This window comes from Athene cunicularia, assembly GCF_003259725.1.
Source record: "Athene cunicularia isolate RWA chromosome 4 unlocalized genomic scaffold, athCun1 chr4_part2, whole genome shotgun sequence".
In the NCBI taxonomy this organism is placed as follows: domain Eukaryota; kingdom Metazoa; phylum Chordata; class Aves; order Strigiformes; family Strigidae; genus Athene; species Athene cunicularia.
This window is the reverse complement of record NW_020799099.1, coordinates 32250595-32269997: the sequence shown is the minus strand read 5'-3', so window position 1 is coordinate 32269997 and position 19403 is coordinate 32250595. Positions and strand designations below refer to the sequence as shown.

At 39.8% G+C, this 19403-nt stretch overlaps 1 protein-coding gene across 6 annotated transcripts in view; it reads right to left on the bottom strand.

Moving 5' to 3' along the window:
* Positions 1-19403, bottom strand: part of ARHGAP24 (Rho GTPase activating protein 24) — a 221006-nt gene that overhangs the window by 9339 nt on the left and 192264 nt on the right. For all 6 annotated transcript variants that reach the window (XM_026847433.1, XM_026847434.1, XM_026847435.1 and 3 more), the window contains 2 exons: positions 10842-11049; positions 453-585 (listed from right to left, as the gene is read on the bottom strand). In XM_026847433.1, the coding sequence (XP_026703234.1) occupies positions 453-585; positions 10842-11049 (341 nt within the window). The remainder of the gene's footprint in view (positions 1-452; positions 586-10841; positions 11050-19403) is intronic.

Sequence of the window (19403 nt, the reverse complement as noted above, 5' to 3'; positions counted from 1 at the left end):
TTCTGATTCAGTGATAGGTAATGAATAGAGTCAGTAGGCCTTCAACCATAAGTCAGTAAAAGTTGGCATCCTGACATTTAGAAGAAAATGACCCCTGATTTAATGGCAAGAGTTGGACAGCAACAACTAAGACCTTTCCCTTTACAGTTCAGAACGATAATCCACCAAAATATAAATCTCCTTCATGCAAAATGGAAGCTTGTGACCACAGGGATGTTTACTTGAACTGGATTCAGTGACATGTAATAAATACAGCTAAGGTCATGCTATGTGTCTTTATTTAGACTTCCAAATGACCTAGGTGGCAATAATTTTCATATAAAACCAGCCTCAATTACTAGATTCACATCTTAAATTAGGATAGGTAACCACCAGCTTCTCTCCTCCTCAAAACTGGAACAGATTATAAGAGGCCAGCCTTTTATTTCATCTTACTCAAGTTGCCAACTCACCGTTTCTTCCTCCTTGCTGAGCATTTTGGCACAGGAAAGAAAATCTTCATATTTTGCGTATGGTATGACTGGTTCTGGGAGTTCCCTCAGGTACAGCTTAAGCAGTGATGCCACCGTGTGCACATCTGTATTGCTGTTGGGTTGGAATACAAGAAGGTCATTACTGTGAACTGGAATAATACTGTGAGATTTGACAGGCTAAAAACTGCTACTTTTCCATTGTCACTCCAGATCTTACTCTTCAGCAGTATCTACATTTATAGATTGTATCTATAATCTGGTTTTTGTCTTTCCTTTTTTTATCCTATAAAGAACTTAGGATACCTGCAAGCAAGAGTCTGTCAACTCTGTTGATTTATTACTGTAAATAATTACCCATAAGGCCCTATTTTCAGGGACAGATAATTGAAAAGATCCTGGCTCTCACTGACAGGCATCTAACAACAGGTAGGCAAAATCCATCTTGACTGATGCTTTTCATTTTCACCTGAGCCAGAAACCAGGCAATATGTTTACACAGTGGGAATTATTCTTCTACCAGAGATGGCCCCAGATCCCAAAACACACCCAGCATGTCTCAGTTCCACTGTACCACCATATCCTCTGGTATCAGTATTAAGTAAGCAAATTTTAAAGGAGACCATACATTCCACAGTTGTTTAGCTGAAATCTCCCTATCTGAATTACAGTTCTTTCCCTGGAATGCATCTTTTTCCTACAGGTCACAAAAAATGACTACTGTGCCTTTCAGCTGTACCGTTACACTGAAAACCTGGATATACTTTACATACAGAACCATAAATCCATGGGAAATGAGTTTTAGTTCTATCCTCTCCGAGTAAGCTAAGGCACTTCAAGTCACCAAACTCCAAAAATACCAGAGTGCTAGCACAACAGGTAATATTATAGGGCTGACAGTCAAAGACCTAGTATGACACATGCTTTCTCAGAATTACATTTGCAGAAATTTAAGGGTTTTTTGCATACAGCTAGTATAAGCCTAGACTGTTTATCAGGTATACTAAAAATAAGAAGATGGGGAGAAAGATCAAAATTGCAAGTTCAGAGTATGCAATAAAACTTCCTTAAATGTTTCTGTGGTGTGTAGGTTTACCTTGTGGTAATTTAGGAGTACTTCCCTGAAAATAAATAAATAGAAATAGATAGAAATAGATAAAAACTAAATGTTAGCATGAAGAAATGTCTCTTGTGTTACTTCTGGCTCCATCTCTGTTTAGCTACTCAGGCATTTATTCAAATCCTTACTGGAATGTTCTACATGCTTTCTCTAGTTCAGATAAAAAGTCGTACTGCACGCCAGTGTCTTTCGCTCTGACTTCTGAAAAAAAAAAAAAAAAAGATACTAAATTATGCAGATTTCATTCAAAAGAAACAGAAAATGCACAGACATTTCCACAATGTGCATTACTGTGTATTTCCTTTTTCTTTGAAGACTTCACACTTGGAACATTTTTTAAACTCAGTCTCTCAAAGGGAACCACTGGCATTTGATGTATTTAAGCTTTGCTAGAGGTATGTTAATCATTATTTTGGATTGATCTGTTAAAACAATAATGGCTCTTACTAAGTTAAACATTAACAAGAATGATGGGAACAACCTTAGATTAATGTAATATGGTATCAACAATCCAAGTCAAAACAGAAGAGAAACGATAAAGCACTGTATATATTTAAATGTTAACCATCACCACCCTCCTTGAAATAAATTCCCAGAAAACATTTCTATTTCAATCACTAGTAATTCCCAGCCAAAATTCCAAAAAGTGTTTTCTAGAGAAATTTTATAAACAAAGCAGTAATGCAAATCCACGTCTTTAAGAAAGGTTCAAATTCCAGTCTCTTGAGTGCAACCCTCTACTTCTAGGCTGGCTTGGATCCAAACCAGGAATCCTGTGTTTACCCCATCCCACTCCTCAGATGCATATATAGCATATGTAAGGTACAGTACTAAACACGAAACTAGATATAGTTGTACTGCTTTATCAGATTTCAAGTGCTAGCTCAGATCTGGCCTCTAACCTTTGCCTTCTATCTATTCCCAATCCAGATGCAAACTAAGTGATCTGAACCTCTTCTTGACATTCTGGCTAACAAAGCTCCTTACAGATTGTACAACCCAAGGGCTTCAAACTCAGACTCCAATGATCTCTCAGGTAGTTGCTTATATGTCTTGTTGCTGTTTATATATATATATATATAAATATATAAAAAATATATGTCTTGTTGCTAGTTTTTAGAGCGCAGGTTGTTGCCCCTATTCAGCCTTATCCAGGGAGAAAATTTTACAGAGATCTTCACTTTCCTAAGTTGTAGGTCCATCAGGAAAGCAAAAAGCAAATACAGAGGGAAGGACTTTTGCTAGTCAGACTCTGAAGCAAAGCAGCAGCCAGGGAGAGCAGATGTGAACTGGCAGCCTCGGGACAGTGCCCGACACTGCAGCATGAAAGGGAGCACAGGCCATCAATTCACAGAGAATTTAACTCTGATTGCTCAGCGCTGATGATCTTTCTGAAGATTTTATTATTACTACTTTTATTATTCTATTACTTTTAAAAAAAAAATTTATTTGATTATTTTATTACCTTTATTATCCCCAGACCTTACTGAAGGAATGAACCACATTTTTCCAGAGACAATTTGCATAAAACTGGAGAGGCCTTTCCAAAATACAAGATTCAAACAGGTTGAGTGAGAGAAATTACAAAGAACAACTAAAAGTTAACACACAGGTCTCCCAGTGAGGGGATTAAGCAGTATCATCTTTCCTTCTTTGTACTGCCAGGATCATGCTTTGTGTAGTACATAAGAATAATTTTACACCAGTTCCTTGGTGTGAAGTGGAATACGTGCTCCCTGAGGGCACAGCAAACGGAGGAATAAAAAGGCTGCAGGGGACAAAAGCCCTGAAAACTGATGTAATTTATAAACCATCTCCTTTCAATGTGAAGTATTGATAGGCTACCATTGCCAGGGGTTAGTTGAGTGCTCAAGACTGCTGGAAGAACTGAGAGAAATGGGAAGGCAGGATGCTGAGAAGCAAGGAAACAATAAGAAGTCTTATGTTCTCAAACTAGCCGCCTGAAGTACATGCTGTGTACAAGGCTACAGAAAGGTGCTTTTTGGGCTGGGGTTAGAAATCCAGGTCCCAGTTAGTAGACAGGGACACATTCACCATTTTTAAAACTAATTTTGGGGTTTTTTTAAATTTGATTCTGCTGACTGAATGCTAAGGCAATACTGCAGACTGCCACAAGATGGTAGGATTACAAAGTAAGATTTTGCAAAATTTGGTTCGTTGCTTTTTTTTTTTTTCCTAAAGTGTACTGGAGAACTGCTTAGGACTTAATCTAGGTATACAGAAATTATCATACAGATTTTGGTAGCATAAAAAACCATAAACATACACACACACACACACACTGCCTGCAAACCTCTAAGAACTGGATTTCAAAAATGCATTTAGCAACAGTCAGACGAAAGCTAGAAGTTTTCTTCTTTCAGTGTAAATATTGGTATAAAATTATGTCAATATTTTTATAATAATGTAACTAAAAGTGTCTCATAAAATCTGAGACCTGTTTAGACCTTGAAGTCTAGTATTATTTTTTGCACCTTTTTTAAAAAAAATACAGAGGAGAATTTAGAAATGGCAAACTCTAGTTTTAATTCATCTGTATTTTAGGTGTTTCAATCCAAAAGTACCATTAAGTGCATTTCAGCCACAGAGGACAGCTGTGAGTTTCAAAGTTGTGCTGAACTGCAAGTTCTCTTGAGGATTGGGATCATTTATTTCCCTTTCCAGTCTGCAGTGTCCTAGCCACAGTCTAAGTCAACCAACAGCCTTTGTGTATCTCTGCCTTGAGGGTATTTGTGTAGTTTGTAAGGCATGGATCTTTCCAGTCTCCTCATGGACTTTTTCCAGCTACAACTGATCAGTTTAAGACAAGGCAGTATTTCTCCCTTCAAACCCAGCCTTGCTTATATGCTAGGACAATTACAGCTACAGAAACTTAACGAATACACTGACCTTAGTATTTCTTTTGCCATCTGGCAGTGCAATATCAAAGTGCTCCATGATTACACATTCATAATTAACATGACTAAAAATATTCATTAACAAGTATTAAAATAGAGTACGTCAATTCCAGCAGAAGATCCTCTGTTACCTAAGTTGGAACAACACTCATTAATTGAGGCAGACTTTCTCCAAGTGAACAATGAATAATTACAAGCTTGAAATGGGAATGACAAAGCACAAAGCAGAAAATTTCATCACAGCAAGCACCAGCAATCTGAGAAATAGTCTCTTTCAGCACATTGTGCTGGAAAGTCTGAGAAAGATTACTTACCTCACTAAAACACCAGTACTGCTTTACTGTTGATATGTTTCCAAAAGAGCATCCCCCATTTCACCACTGTCCACGAAGAGGCATTACAAATGCAAATGCACCACAGCCTCTCCTTAGTCATCAGACTACACATTTTCACAGCCTCAATTCATCTGAACTTTGTCACTGATATCCCTGATGGCATTGCTGTTTTGACAAGCACTTTCCTTTGTGATACCACAGACACTGTGGACGTGGCTGTCAGACCAATTACACCACCCGGAGTTTTTCCACCCTCTCTACCATCAACAAAAATTACTGAAGCCCATCAGGTCACCAAAAATCCATGCATAACCCTCACACTCGGGCAAGCAGACAGTGTGTGCAAAGAGCTGGAGTCAGCGCTTCAGAGCACAAAGCCAACAAGCTCCTCATAAACTCTCACAGATGAATTAACAGGGCAAGGTCACATTACAGAAAGATTAATGCTGTGCCAAAAATAGCTCTAGATCATGATGACACATAAACAGTTTCCATAAAGAACAAACAGTAGGGAACAACAAGCTGTGAGGCTATAATTCAATTTAGGAGTTCTGGTAATAAAATAAAGTAGAACAGTACAGTTCAAACAGTTTGTGTATTCCTACCTCCTGGAATCACTAAAATTACAGCTCCATCATTTCAGAAGTGTCACAGATCACAATCCTGGAAACAGAGAGACTACCTCAGCGACAAAGATACCCTGTACCACCACAACATCCACTGACTGTTCCTGCTGAGTGGCATTCAGGTCCTTAGAGCAGCTCTCAGACCAGTAGAGATGTCTTCCTGACATGCGAGGATGAGTTCCTGACTGGCTGCCCAGTGTGCACCTTTGCTGCCAGCCTGCAGACAGCTTAAGCAAGATGTCCATGATAAACCAGTAATGAAACTCTGAGTAAACAACATCAAGGGAGTATTAGATATGTGCCTAACTACACATATAAAGAATCAGAGCACCGTTCCGTTATGGCTGAGAAGCCAGTGCCCAGAGGCTAGGAGGGCAAAGCCTGTGCTCAGGAATGTTATGGTCAATCAGGAGTGGTTCAACTGATTTTGGGAGTCAGGCTTTAGTCCAGAAATTCAAAGGTCAGGTCAAATGTGCAACGTAACTAGGTGAATGACCTACGTGATTTTTGTTCCCCTGTGTAGGTATCTTCACAGCATTACTCTCCATATCATTTTCCTATATAATGCATACCTGGTACAAGCAGTAACGTGCCTAATCTAAGTACCAGATGAAATTTTGCCAAGAACTGGTGAAACATATATGAAAGATTCACCATTTTAAGCCCTAAACTGTCTGTCCTCTCCTTGCTGCTACAAGAGCTTCAGCTCTACTTTAAGTTAACACTCATCTCAATTCTTATTTTTCTGTGTAGACAGAGAAAAAAGCCAAACATGTTCTGCTTCTTTGTCCCTGTGCTCAGATTTTTACAATCCATGCTACCTTCGAGGGGAGTAAACCGGAAGGAATACAGAAGATTGACAGACTCCAAGTTAGACACACGCTTCAGTAATTAGAACAGCAGCCAATTCACTCAGGTTACAGAGTCATGCTTTAGGACAGAAAAATGAGAAGGCAAACTCCATGGAAGGACATTAAAAATTACTTAGAAAAATATAGAAAAAAAGAGAGACACAAGTGCTTTCAGGTAAGGTGGGCAGAGGCCTAAGAAACAGATGGGTTCCCATCAGGAAAAAAAAAAACCCAACCTGCTCCAGTGAATACACTGTTAATTATTTTATCATTTGATAGGTTGTTCACAAAGGCTGTTAAGTTTCTGCAAGATTTTGCAGGGGTTGCAAGCATATATGGAGAAACACCACAAATAAATTACCTGTTCTTGTTTACTGGAAAAGAGAGCCACAAATGTTGCAACCCTAAGGAAAGATGCTTTAAGAAACACACTCTCAAACCTTCCACATAGTAACAAAATGTCATCCTTCCTTAAGTGACCATGGCCATCTAAGTAGTCATTTGTCATCTCATTTGTCATTGGCAAGTGAAGTACATGGCTCCCTTCTTAATTTTATTTTTTTTTTAAACACAGCTGACACACCCAACTCCATTTCTGAAACTCAAATTCAGGCAAAGCAACTACAAATGTTCATTCATTGCCAATAGCTAAAAACACACTCTCCTACAGCAGGACACCAATTAAATTGATGTAACGACCTTTGCATCACAGTAGAAATGTGTCTCCTAATGTGTACTGAATTGCTAGACTAGCTCTTTAAGTTGTGCCATATGCAGAGGTTATTTCTGCTAGCTAGAAAAAGGACTGGAATTAGAAAGGATGTGGAAGGGGCTCCAGAGGCATAACTGATGAGCAGATTGTGAGAATCAGGGAAGGAAGCCTGGAACAGGCAGAAACAAACAGGAATTTTCACAGGCCTAAGGCCATTTTTGTTTGGCAGGAACTAGCTTTCTAGTAAAGGCTTCATTTCCCATAAAAAATACTTTGTTTAGCAATTACTGCATTTTCCCCACTAGGAAGGCAAAGTTCCTTGTGGAGAACTATCTGCTTCTAAACAAATTCTTATTTGTTTCAAACACAAATTCTTGTATTTGGAAAATAGAAGAATAATTTTCATAACCAGAGATTTCCAAGTCAATGTCTAGTTGCAGTCTGTACAGTGCCAGTGCAGTCTGCAGCCCCGCTAAGACAGGTCCAGTTTCTTGCATTCACCAAAGTTTTTAAACATTCTTTGTCTCTGGAGGAGAACAACAATTGTGGATGTGGTCCTTCTCACCTTGGGGATATTACATTGGTACCATCCTTGTCATTGTCTTACTTCGCTTCAAAAATCCCAGTGATTAAATGCACAGGAACATACCAGTTCTACATTCTGGACTATTTGGCTCCAGTAAATAATAAGGTAGCCTTTGCCAGGTATCACATACACTTTTCTCAGCTGATTGTGATGGTGACTAGAGCAGTAAGTAATATTTTTTCCTACAACGTACTGTGTTCTTTTTTAGAGGAATTCATACCCATGAGAGAATGTAATAGGGATTTTGTTTTGCTAAATATGCATTCATGTGCTTTCCTTCTCTCTTGTGCACACACACAAATGCAGGCAGGTAAGCTATGTAACTGTAAACTCTCTGAAATACTGGACTATATACATCAGTTACAGGAGTTATGAAAATCCAAGCCACATACATTGATCAATCACATGAACATTAATATTTGTTTCAGCGATATCTCAAGTGTTTTTTTGTCCCCGAGCAATCTTAACTCTCATGTCATCTGGTAGTAATTGTGATGAACAACAGATGGAAAGAGGTAATATAGAAAGAGAAATCCAATTTTGTACTCCTTCTAGGTAGAAATTGTAGAATCAAAGCCTTATGTTATTTTCATTATGCAGTGCCATATTCACTACACTAATTTTACAGAACGAATAGTCATAATCCGCTTTGTATCATTACAAATGTATTATTGATAAAGGAGCTGAGGGACTTTAAATTTAAAATAAAAGCCACACAAGCAGAGAGAAACAAATACCCTAAGGGCAAGAAAAATGGATTCCCTGGAGGGGACAATTTTACACAGAGGTGGAGCTGTACTGGAAATACCAAGGACATCTCAAATAGCAGCAAGCATGACCGACTGCCTAATTGCACTTTTAGCTCCTTAAAGCAGATTTCATAATATGTGCAGATACATACAGAGGGAGTGAGGTATTTATTGATTTGTTTTGAAACTGACATACAATTTTTATTTTTTTTTTCTTCACATAAAAGGCCTCAGCAGTTTTCAGTTGCAGAAGCTGTGCCTCCCCTTTCCAAGACTGTGAGAAATGCTGATGTTCCAGTTTTCATACTCAGGGGGCTGGGGTGTTGGATGTTTCAGATCAGCTACAGGGTTTTCTCATTCTGTGAGTCTGAGAAATTCCAAATACTGGTTCCATTCTTATACACATAGCTCATGATTCTTCAGCAACATCTTATCCAACTATAAGATCAAGATCAAATTAATACATGAAGGTTTTTGCCACGTTCTGACTTGGAATTTATGTCTGCCTGACTTCTGGACCATTACTACACCTAAATCACACCACTCCAAGCTCAAATGAGAAAAACTAAACAGAAAAAGTATCCTTCACAATGAGACATGCAGACATACAAGGTCAGTGTTCTATAAATTCTCAGCTTCAGAAGCTGAACTGCAGGACCAGCAATTTATAGGCAACTCCTGCTGATGTTTCTAATTGCTGTAGTAGAGATTATGTGCCTTCTTCACAGCAGTAGCATGTAAAATCTCTTCTCCATTTCATCTGCTAAAGCTCAGCTTCCATGCCTGTTCCTGGGGCTCATTAGTGTGTGCTACAGATGTTGCTAGATAACCTTGCAAAAAAAAAAAAAAAAAAAAAAAAAAAAAAAAAAAAAAAAAATTATGCAGCTGAGCCCTGGTCTCATTTGTTTTGAATAGACAGAACCTCTGCATCTCTTTCAAGGTGTACCTCTTAGTGGGGTGTTCATCATCTTCCTGGAGTTTGGGGGTGGCTTCTTTACTTCAGCATTTCCTTCACAATTATTTGGCTTACAGGAATGGAAATAACCTTTTGTATCCATATCTCTGGTAGAGGTTGTTCCAGAGACATGACCAGTAATGTTTATCTTAATGTCCAAGTAAGGAAAACATACTCACAACGTGTGCTTCTTTACTGTTTTTAAGTTACACAGTATTTGAACAATCAGTGAGTATGCAACAAACATTTACCAGCTAACACTGTCACTCCCTATAGTCCTCTGGCTCCTTAAAGCTGTTTTCTGGTTAATTATCCTAACTCTCACCATCCAATAAAAAAACCTAATAAACCTCATAGGCAGAAAATTCACTTTTCTTTTCCAGCATTATAAATGCTTGACATTTCTTAAAGTGAGGGTCAGGACTGAGGAAACTGTTGGAGATAAAACAGCATTACAGATGTCTGCCTTCTGTGTATCTGTGATATGCATACCTTCATGCATAACAGATTTGCTCACTTCATAGGAACAGGGAAGGGAGGTAAATGATTTCCAGCAATCACGTTCATATCATGGCATGTTTTTGCACTAAAAGATGAAGCTATGCTTTCCTTCCTGTTACTTGCATTGCTATCGGTCAAAAGTCCCACAAAATAAATGGAAACTGCTTCTTCCTCTTAATTCACGAGACCCTCAACTGGAGTGAAGGATCCCTATTCCACTTTGGAGGTGTGTTACAGATGTTACTTAGGGCACACACTGAGGACAACCACTGTTTAACAGTCTCTTAAACTGGATTTTCATTACCATTGTATTAATTCTGACTAAAAGGGCTATGTGGCATTCATAATCCACTGGTTCTGTTTCTCTGATTGCATGCTCTGAATATGTGGACTACCACTGTCAATGCTTATAGGAGGAGAGCTGAACTTGCACAAAAAAATTAATCTTACAAACAACTGATGTCATACACAGCTGTGTGAACAGGTCTGAGTTCTTCCTTGGCCCAAAAACTTCCTGTTATCTTTGCAAAACTGTATAAATATTGCAATACAAATTGGACCTGGATCCACAAAAATCATGTAGGTTTGTTGTAACAGTCACAGTGACTTCTATTTTAAGAACAAGGGCCAAAAATTATAAAGGAATATATAAAAGCAGACTTCCCTTACAGTCAGTTTTATAGGTAACAGAATAGACTGAAATTGGTAATAGGAAAGATTCTTCCTTTGTGGAAGATATTTTTGGCTAAGCCAAACCATTAGCAATACTTTTCCTAACTAGCTTTTCACAAATGGAAATTCTTTAGAAATGCTTTGAAATCAGACATCAAAGTCAGGGGGGAAAAAAAAAAAAAAAGACATTTTAGAGTGATAATAGGAAACATACTAAAAAACCTGTAAAAAAGAATGTCATTCTATCAATTGCTGCCACTTGTTTTACAGCACTGTGGGTCAGCCAGTAGAGCAGAACGTGTCCCATCTAGGCTTCAGGGAGTGGGGGACAGCTGGAGGGTTTTACCTGTCAAAAGAAGGCTTCTCTCCACAGTCAAATGCATCCTGTAACTCCTTGACAAGATTAGCCTGCCCAGGCAATCGAAAAAGGCCTTCTTCCTTTAGCCCCCGCTGCCGGATAAAATCCACACACTGCTCCACCAGCATAGGAGCCAGGCGGTTCCCATATCGCTTTTCGTATCTGACAGTATCTTCCAGCTTCTGGCCAAAAATACCTGCATGAAAAAGAGAGATCTGACTTGGCTGAGATTCATAATAGCATTTGAGGAACCCATGTCTTCTATTACAACCCATGCAATTTACAAGTCATTTGAATGCATGGACAATTAACCTACTCCTTTCTTAAGGATAAAATACTCAATTTCACCTTTGATATTCCCATGGAGATAGAATGCTGACATATTTTACAACAATGCTCAGAAATATTATTTAAAATAAAATACTGTAAATGATTCTTTAAGCACAGGAAACATAGAAATAATACAAATAGGATTTTCCATCACAAAGCTTCCAATTCAAAAGTGATACACATCTCCACCCTCTTTGGTTCATGCCTGATTATCTATAAAAAAAAGTAGCTCCTGTATCAGTTTCAATAGCATATAAACATTACATTTACACATGGGGAAAAAAGATTTATAAACATAATGCAGGATTTCGTTCCTCCCAAACCAAATTATTAATTAAGTTCTCCCACATAAACAAAGACAATTCCTATAATGTATCACCAATTGCATTATCACTGTCTGCTTTAGCAACAATAAGCTTTGTGCATGAAAAAAGATTCTGACATTAAGGGTGAAATATGTCAGATGAACTGCAGGAAACCTGCATTTGTACTTAACCTCAGAAGAACATGGAGGTTTTTTGACAGAATTAACCCCAATCCTGATCTGAGGATATAATCGTCACCACTGAAAAAACAGCTACTCTTCATAACCTATTTTGCCTCTCCCTTTCAAACTGCAGAGCCAGCCATAATAGCCAGCATCACACTAACATTCAGGCACATCATCAGTGGTGGAAGCTCTCTCCATCAACTGTTCAAACCACCATTTGTTGAACAGTATTGGGGCTGAGGCAAGGCAATTCGATTTCTCTGTATGTATTTCTATAGCAAAACAAAGAATGGTTCTAAGGCCATCATGATCAGAAACTAAAGACCAAATAACAGGCTCCTTTTACAATTACATACACTGGAATTTTGAAAAAAAAAAAAAAAAAGGCAGTAAGTCAAATTATGGCCTTCACTAAGTACACAGTTCCTACTGGTTTAAAAATATTCAGCGAGGAGAACAGAGTTGCTTTGGTTTGCTTTTCTCTAACAAAAGCCCAAAGTTGAGCCAGACATTTTGCATTTGGACCAAAAACCTCATTCACCCATAAACTACAACTACATGAACAAATAACCACAAGCTAAGGTAGCATCCAGATTGGAGCATCCTTCAGGGTAACCTTCAACGTGTACATTTTTCCTCCAACAAAAGAAAGATAATCAATGTCTCAGTTGTAGGGGGGAAAGCTGCCTTGCGTACGCTGCGGGATGTTATGGCAAGGTAGGGTAGTAAACTGACAGTCACCCATACTGAAGATCTGGGGTTTGTATTCAACTGCAATCATTTTTACTGTAGCACAGGGAGTAACTGGAGGGAGTAACTGATGTCCAGCTAAGACATCCAGAAAGTATTTTGTGACGCAGAGCAGCGTATTTGGTGGTTTTGATGGCAGTCACACTAGTGGATGCCAAAACCAGCAATAGCTAAGGGGACTGAACGTCACACAACCACACTTTATTAGCTTACTTTTTTTCATGTTGTACACAACCTGAAACCCAACAATTGACAATTAAAGAAGGAATTTATTTTAATTTTCAGAGTGAGTCTAGCTTAGAAGAATACTGACTGATGTGGACTATTTGTTGTTCAAATGCCAGCATGAAGTTCAGCCTCTCCATGCTGGCAGAGGAGTTAAAGTATGTCTTCTTCATTCTTACATACTTTCCTAACCTCCTGCAAACTGCCCACGGGGATGGAAGGAGTATTAAATGAACACAGGTTTCCCGTATTTGTCTGAATGAAAGGTTGCTGCTGGCCAACACGGAGGAAATCCTCAAGTCCCTCCATTTTCTAGACCCTCCTTCTGAAAACAGTGGAGTTACGGAGGAAGGTCAACTGACTTTCAGTGAAGGAATCTCTGTGATTGTGGGAGTTTGGGGATTTCAAAGTCCTTAATACACAAGAAGGCTGCTGTTCTGTGCCCCTCAAATTGTCCCTTCTCCTGGCTGATTCCTCTGCCTCTCCTCAAAGTGCGTGTGTTCTAGCTCCCAAGCATCTCAGTGGCCCTTTGCTCAAGTCCCTCCAGTCCCCCCCCCCCTTTTTTTTTTTTTTTTTTTCTTTCTAATGGACACAGTATTTGTAATACGGTCTAAAAAATGCTAAGCAGAGGGAGTTAATCACTTCCCTCTCTCTGCTGGCTCTGGTCCTGCTGATACTGCCCAGACTGCTTACTTAGCCAAACCTTACTGGATGCCAGGTCCACTTACAGTTTACTGTCCCCCAGGGCACCCAGGTCCTTTCTGCAGAGCTGTTTCCCTGGGGTTATACCTTCTGAGGTGTAGGACTTGGCCATTCTACTCCAGTTTGTCCTAGGAACACACAGTCTGAGCTTTCCTTCAAGAGCCCGTGAGATCTTTTGGTTTTAAAGACAAGAGGTTTTGCCTCTTTTCAAAGAAAATTAATCAGTTTAAGACAGGATATTCCAATTATATGATGGACAATTACATCTCATGACCACTGACAGTACAATTAGTATGAAAAAGCTTTGTCCTATTGGCTATACTTTCTTCTCTCCATGATAACATTTTTTAAGTGGTAATGTGCACACTGAAGCTTACATTTGCAGAGGAAAGAGTAAGTCCTCAAACCTACCAGACTGCTTTGAATCTCCTATTCATAATGACACTGTGGACAAAACACATCACTTTCTATTACATTTTTTGAGATGCTGCCTTTTTCTCCTTTCCTTCATTTTAAAATTGGCTTTCAAAGCATGTCAAATACATAATAAATAAGATTAGAATAAGGGTTTTTCATGCAGTGGGAGCAAAAATAATTCCTATATTATTATAAATTACTGATGCACCACAACACAATATGTACTGAAAACGGGTGGCAACTATAAAGCATTAAGGTGTCTGTAACTAGTGTCAAACAGTATTTTTTAAAGACAAATAGAAAGTAACAAACGATTCAGATACAAAAGGTGACATTAAATGGATATATCAAACTTTGTTCTATATTGTAGCAGCAAATCATAGGTACTGAATGAAGAAAACCTTCAAAAACCTGTATGTTGAGGAAAAATAAAACATGATGCGATGGAGAGGTAACCAATGCCAAAAAAAAAAAAAAAAATCCAAATCAGAGCCTAAATTTCCCAGTTCTGGTCCTCTAAGTGTAAATATTGAATTGTTTCTACTACTGACTGCAATAAGGTATACTGTAAATAAAGGGAGTTTCATTGAGACACTGAAAATACACATAGCTTGGAATGCCTGAAGGAGATACAGAATAACTACAGCAGTTGTCTCAGATTTGACAGGCTGGATTCAGATCCTCCACAGTCCTCAAAACACAGCTGCATTGAGTCTGGCCACATAGATACTTCATGCCCAGAGGAGCAGGTTTATGCCTCATCATTCTCACATATCACATAAAGCTTCAGGGATTTGGCTCCCCATCTATATGAATGGTGATAATACCATATCTACCTCCCAGGCACGAGGATCTCCATACTCAGCTTTGAGAAGTCATCGCTAGCATGGTAATTCTGACAGCCACACAATACCGTAAAGTTCAGACCTAAGTCTCATGGAAAATCCCCACATCTCACCTTGAAGTGCTTCTGAAGTCACCATTTACTACCCAATTTGTTTGGGTTTGGAATTAATCTCAGGCAGGCTTGGTTTTGTTTCAAAGTCTAGGCTGAACTTCTCCAAAGCATTTCCTTCACCGGACGTGCAGAACATGGCACCAGGCAGCACTTGGCCATGAAAGGAATCAGTCATGATAAACCTAAATAAATATTGACTTGAAGTTACAGACTAGCTGATGCCTTATGGAAAATATACTCTGTTGCAGGGGCAGAAGTGGCAGAAAAACGACAACTCTGCTTCTACATCACGTTAATACAACTTTTACCTTGTTCATCACCTTTCTGGTGTCTGCCGGGTTTTTCACTGTTTTGGAAAAGCCATGACAGCCTGTAAGGTGCACCCTCTGTCCCTTTCTAACACTGTTATCCACTCTTACATCACAAATAACTACTACAGAGATACTGCAGATTAATAGTTTATGATGACTAAGATATTGACTATTATGAAGCAAGAGCAATTCTGTGAAGAATTGTGGTTGCAAACAGTTGCCTTAGTGGTTGGCAGAGGCAGACAATGGAGAACCCTATCAGCTATATCTCATAACTACTAGCACCTCCTTTACAGAAAAGCAAGGAAACGACAGTGCAAGTTATGGAGACCACAACATAACCAAACCCACAGATTATTCCACATGCTGTTTTTCAAAAGTAAATTTCTCTATAGTAACTAAAAAAGAACACCTCTGTGAAGAAAAAAATAAAAGAGAGCCCTCATAACTCATGGTGTAATCCAAACCCAAGTTCTCCTCCTAAATCTCAATGTCTCCAAAATCCAGAAATGCACAGATGCACAAAAGTGCTGACCTGTGGTTTGGTTTATCCTGGGGATAGGGTGCCAGGAGGGAAACAAACAAACAAAACCAACAAGAAACCTTGAGATTGGCAGCAGCTTGGCTTCCCCACCACTGGAGGAAGGCAGGGAAATGTACAGAATTCCAGTTCTGACCAGTCATTAGATTTAATCAGCAGAACTGCTTTTTCAGAAAGGCCCTTGTAGGTCTTTAAAGCTATATCCAATTAAGCCAAGATCACGCATAACATCAAAGAAAAAAATCACATGTTAGTAAAGGGCATGCTGAGCAGTTATTCATTAACTAGGACATTCCCGTGGCAGAAGTTCTGTAAACATTTTGAGAAACTGCATTTCCAAACCTAACAGATACCCATAAAGCTTATGAAAGACACTACAGTGCTATATCCAAATTCTACATTTGTCAAGAGTTGTGAAAGCACGATGCTATTTTCAATGGTATATATTCACAGTTTGAGTATGTTTTTTTAAAATCTAAGAATGCTATTAGTCAATTATTTCCTTTGCTACTGAACAGAGGTAGGGGTCACATCTCAAGTCTATTGACTCCAAGCTTCAGATTCAGTGAGAAAAAAGAAGAAAGATCTAGGTGGCAGTTCTGTGTCCTTGCTCTATAAGGAATAGCTTTGAAAAGCCCACCTGCCACTCTAACTCTACGACAGTATACGCACTCAGTGAGCCAGAAGGTTTCTGCCTTTCCCAAAGCACCCCTCAGCAATTCAGATGATAGCATAATTTTCAGACAGCATAAATTGCAGAGGGTTGATGCTTTCAACAGAGGGCCCACACTTGTACATGTGTTCTCTCAGTATGTAGCAGCAGATCTCTGTCCCTCCAAAGCAAGTTCTGAGTTTATGGGCTATACTGATCAGAAAGGGTCAGTTAAGGTCAAAGGAACTGATCTCAGCTTAGGATCTGGATGAGAATTTTAAGAAGCTCTCAATTCTACATCAGTATCGACTGTGAAAATAACAGATCAGGTGAACAGCTTTCAACAGTGGGACTGGGAACAAAGGTCCTGGAATAACACACAGAAGCAGCTGTCATGGCCACATAACACTTAACATGGAGTTTTAAATTATTATTTCTTATCAGTTTTCTGCTCTGGTGTTTCCCAGCACAAGTGCTGGTTTAGGTGGATCAAAGGTGGGCAGTATTTTCTTCTTCTCTACAGAATTTTAAAACGTACAGGAGAGGAAAAATCTCACCAAAAATAGCAGTGGCACAATTTTGTTCCCACCTGACTCATTTTCTATTCTTCAAGCCTTCTCATACCCCACAGCCAGTGTGATGCCAGCAGTAGATAAGGTAAGATATAAACTCCTGCCCTGGAGTTCAGCACAGCTGCACACCAGCAGTTATTGCTTAGAAAGAACAACTCTGAAGTAAGAGCAGAACTAGCTACAGGCCAGAAAGGAAGGGAGGCAATTTTAAAAACATCACCAGGAACTTACCACAGTCCATCACATCAGGACCTGCACCGTTTCTCTGGCCATGGCCAATGCCAACTCCTCCTCCAAAACTCTGCTCACTCAAATTCACCATGCTACTGAATATTCTCACCATTGCATGCCAGCAAAGTTACCCTTAGTTATTGCTTTCCCCGCTTACCCGGCATGTGCTTTCAGGAGATTTCCTGTGGTGGTACTTTAACAGAGAGCATCTTCTCTAAATCAGATTTTAAAGACACTTGGCTCTGACTCTCTTCAGACGCTGCCCTCTGAGCACTGACTTCTATGACATGACCTCCAAACAGGTCTGACATTTAATTCTTCAGTGCCTATCACAATGCAGCTTTGATCTGACTTCCAAGAAGAGTTACACACCTTGTACCACCTCTAAAGATGATGATGTATCTCTGCCTAAGCATACAATGTCACAATTCCCTTGCAGTTCTTTTAATGACTAGCCAGTGGGTTTTCCCTGCTAGTTTTATTCTCCACATCGCGTTGCACAGCTTAGAACTAACTGATCTGCTTTACACAAGTATGGACTAGGTTTGCAGAAGGCTAGTTCTGCCCTTTTTTATACTTTTATACACACACAATCTGCAAATGAAGTTATAAGAATTCAGTATGCCAATTAGTAAGACAAATTAGTTAGCCTAATTTGCCTGTACAACCCTAGTAAAGACTTGACTGAAAGTCCAGTTAATGTTCATCTTTCTGTTGACTTTAGTGGGACATGGATCTAGTTAAACATGTGCACCCAGCAATCTCCAGCTCTGACCTAGGGCCCCTGTTGACAGAAAACGTGTATAAGAAAGCAACTCAAACAAATTATACGTAGAGGAAAGCAAAGTAGCAGCATGGCCTCCATTATTCTGTCCTCTGCCCCAAGCGCTGCAGCTTCACTTGGAGTTTTAGACATGAAGAGTTTCTGTGTCAGAACATATGGAGAAAGAAGCAACAGCTGAAGCTCTTCTTAGAGCAGCTAAGCCTGCACCCCAGGCACAAAGGCAGCTGTCTGCAAAACTATCAACTCATCCTTTATTCAACTTCCAAACATTCCTCAATTAGTTAAGTATATAAACCGGGCACAGGCAGCTCTAATTTACACCGGTACCTTGAAATGCACTAGCACACTTCATACGGATACGGCCACATCCTCCTGGCCAGTCTCCAAAGGACTGAACTCCAGCAGCCAGGGGCAATGCTGGCCCTGGGGAGTGGGGGTACAGGGGGCAAACAGCTTTCAAGGTTATCTCAGATGCAAGTGATAGTGGATCTCTGCTGTAGTTCTGCAGTGAGTCCCTCACCAGCTGCGATCCCTTGTTTCAAGGCATTGCCCCTGACTGCCTGTGCACACACAACCCTCAAAAGCAACGATGCCACTACCTCACCACCGAGTCTTGTGAGCAAAGGGCTGCGTGGTCCTGCAAAAGGACAAATGGCAGCAGGGAGGAACACTTTAGGGAAAAGCAGGAGATGAAGATGATTGTATAAGTTCTGAGTAAGATCATTGCTCACACTTGAGAAAAACATGACAATTTAGACCTTTTACTTGGATTTTTCTGTCCAGCATAGTTTTTAAGGCAGCACCAATATCCCCCTCTTCCCACAGACAAAGTTTTTGTTCTCATCATAGAGGCAGTTTCTCCCCACTCATCCCAGGCACCTTGTCATCACTCATATCTCTTTCTCAGACATGCATCTCCCTTCCAGCACTTTCAGCTGACATATCTCGAGAGCCAGCCTCCTCTTTGCCCTCCTCCCCCCAGTACTGCCATACTCTGCTTCAACAGAAGCATGTGCAATGCAGAAGAAAACTGCCTTTAAACAACTCTATGCAGCAGGTGGAAAGGCAAATGCAGGCTGCAGGGCAGCAGGATGAAGTGGCAATGCAGCACTTGCAACAGGACAGTGTATTGTAGGGCTACACCTCAATCCATCAGATATCTTTGAATCCAAGGACTTAGTCTTCTGCACAGTTGCAAATTTATCATGTTGCTTTGCTTTCTCTCTTCTCCTCCCTCCTCACTCACAGACAAAATACAAACCCAAACTCTTTTTCCTGATGTTCTGCCAGACAAATAGGTGACTCAGAGCACCATAGGTCTGATTCCCCCACTGCTCGCACTGATTTTTTCCTTAGAGGCTCTGCAATAACCTTGTCTCAAGCCATCTCATTCAGGCAGCCCATTCACAGGCTATTATGTAGAGGAGACAGTATCAGCTGGCCAGCTACAAACAAATGAACAAAGAAGTAAATAAATCATTTGTGGAATGTTGGCATCTGCATTGTTTAATGCCTTTTGTTTTGGTACTCTCATCTGCCCCTGCACACACAGCCCCCATGACTTCTCAGAAATCATGGCTTCACTAG